The 1,968-nt window shown below is 58.0% G+C and overlaps 1 protein-coding gene across 1 annotated transcript in view; it reads left to right on the top strand.

Moving 5' to 3' along the window:
* Positions 1-1,012: 1,012 nt before the first annotated feature.
* The window catches only part of VDBG_02517 (succinate/fumarate mitochondrial transporter), a gene marked incomplete at both ends in the record, with an annotated part of 1,195 nt that continues 239 nt past the window's right edge, over positions 1,013-1,968 (top strand). The window contains 4 exons of the mRNA XM_003006332.1: positions 1,013-1,073; positions 1,133-1,180; positions 1,233-1,460; positions 1,547-1,963. Coding sequence (XP_003006378.1) covers positions 1,013-1,073; positions 1,133-1,180; positions 1,233-1,460; positions 1,547-1,963 — 754 coding nt within the window. The remainder of the gene's footprint in view (positions 1,074-1,132; positions 1,181-1,232; positions 1,461-1,546; positions 1,964-1,968) is intronic.

Below are 1,968 nucleotides of genomic sequence, written 5' to 3'. Positions count from 1 at the left end.
CCATCGCGTCTAGGACCTACCACCACCGGTATGTAGCGGGGTTCGTCCAAGGGGGCACATGAACGTGCCCTGCCACTGCCGGAATGGGCCGGGACCCACAAATTGACTTCCCCGCAAACCCGCAATCACAAGCTCGGCTCACGGTCGGTAAAGTCGTTGTGCATCAGGAGCTGGGCGCCGCTTAGGGCGACGTCACTGGGTCACGTCTTGGATATCACAGGCCGAGAGAAGAAGTGCAGCCCAGATCGTCTGCCAGCCGACGCGCCATGATCTCGCCGATCAATGTCATCCATTCGCCCAGTGATACAGCGGCCACCAAAAAATAACATTGGGAGCAGTGCACCTTTCTCAGTTGGTCAATTGGCGTGTTCTCTCAGATGCCAGAGCCTGATGTGGACGCAAGCGGCTTGGTTCCGTTACGCCGAGCTGTCGCAAGCCATCGAGGTGCCCCCTTCCCACACGTGTTTCAATCGGCTCTAGAGGAGTAGGCGGCTTATTGTATCTTATCCCCTGCCTGCCTCCCTTCCGTCGCCGTCTCCGCTTGCCATGGGCCAGCCCCAGACTCACTTCGGGAGAGCTAGGAGTCTAGCTGGGTACTTCCCTTTCCATCCCATCCCGGTGCCGCGGATGAAAGGGCGAAGCAGCTGGTCGAAAGTATTGAAGGCGGTTTCGCGCGAGACGTTGAGTCATCTGGTCAGTCGGTCGCCAGTCGCGCCGCCGTCTCATGGCTGGTGCCATTATTAACCGTGGCACTGCCTTTTCGGCGCCGAGGATGTTTCCCATCTGACAAGCCGTTTCGTCATATTTCTGGTCCCCTCTGCACTCGCCTGATCTTCTCTTCTTGTTCCTTCTGTCCTTGTCATCCTCGCGTCTCTCTCCATTGGCATCATTAGCTTGACCTTGTCTTCGCGCCCATTCCACTCCATCTCGTCGCTAGTTCTGTGTCAGGCCCCCAGCACCACGAACACCACCGCCCCGTCACCAGGTAGAAGCTACATTGGCACCACACCACATGGCTACCAAGGTGAAAGCAGACGGCAAGACGCCGCCCTCGGCGGCAACCAACTTGATTGGTACGACATTTCGGCCATTGCACCATCTCCGAAGCTTGTGTACTGACTCGTCTCTACAGCCGGAGGCGCTGCCGGTATGATGGAGGCGCTCGCGTGTCATCCACTGGGTAAGCATGGCCAGGTTGACTTTTGCTAGAGCGACCAATTGACAAAAACAAGACACGATCAAGGTTCGCATGCAGCTGTCGAGGCGAGCGCGGCAACCTGGCGCACCAAAACGCGGGTTCGTTCGTACTGGTGTCGAGATTGTGAAGCGTGAGACACCCCTAGCGCTGTACAAGGGCTTGGGAGCTGTCATGACTGGCATCGTGCCGAAGATGGCCATTCGTTTCACGAGTTTCGAAACCTACAAGCAGCTGCTGGCTGATAAGAGCACGGGGGTCGTCAGTGCGAAGGGGACGTTCCTTGGCAAGTGGGATCCTCCACACTCTCTGTAACGAACCAAGTAACTGACTAGAATATTCGATGCGCAGCCGGCCTCGCTGCAGGTGTTACAGAAGCCGTCGCTGTTGTCACGCCTATGGAGGTGATCAAGATCCGCCTGCAGGCGCAACACCATAGCATGGCCGATCCGCTCGACGTCCCCAAGTACCGCAATGCTGCGCATGCGTTATTCACAGTGGTCAAGGAGGAAGGTGTTGGTGCCCTTTACCGCGGCGTGAGCCTGACAGCCCTGCGCCAGGGCTCCAACCAGGCCGTCAACTTCACCGCGTACAGCTACTTCAAGGAGGCGCTCAAGAACTGGCAACCTCAGTACGAGGGCACCAACTTGCCGAGCTGGCAGACGACTTGCATTGGTCTCGTTAGTGGTGCGATGGGCCCATTGAGCAACGCGCCCATCGACACAATCCCGCCGAGGTTGCAGAAGGCGCCAGCCGAGTTCGGAACCAGTGCC

Source organism: Verticillium alfalfae, genomic scaffold (assembly GCF_000150825.1).
Source record: "Verticillium alfalfae VaMs.102 supercont1.3 genomic scaffold, whole genome shotgun sequence".
Classification (NCBI taxonomy): Eukaryota; Fungi; Ascomycota; class Sordariomycetes; order Glomerellales; family Plectosphaerellaceae; genus Verticillium; species Verticillium alfalfae.
Note: the sequence above shows the minus strand (reverse complement) of the source record. Positions and strands in the feature narration are given on the sequence as shown.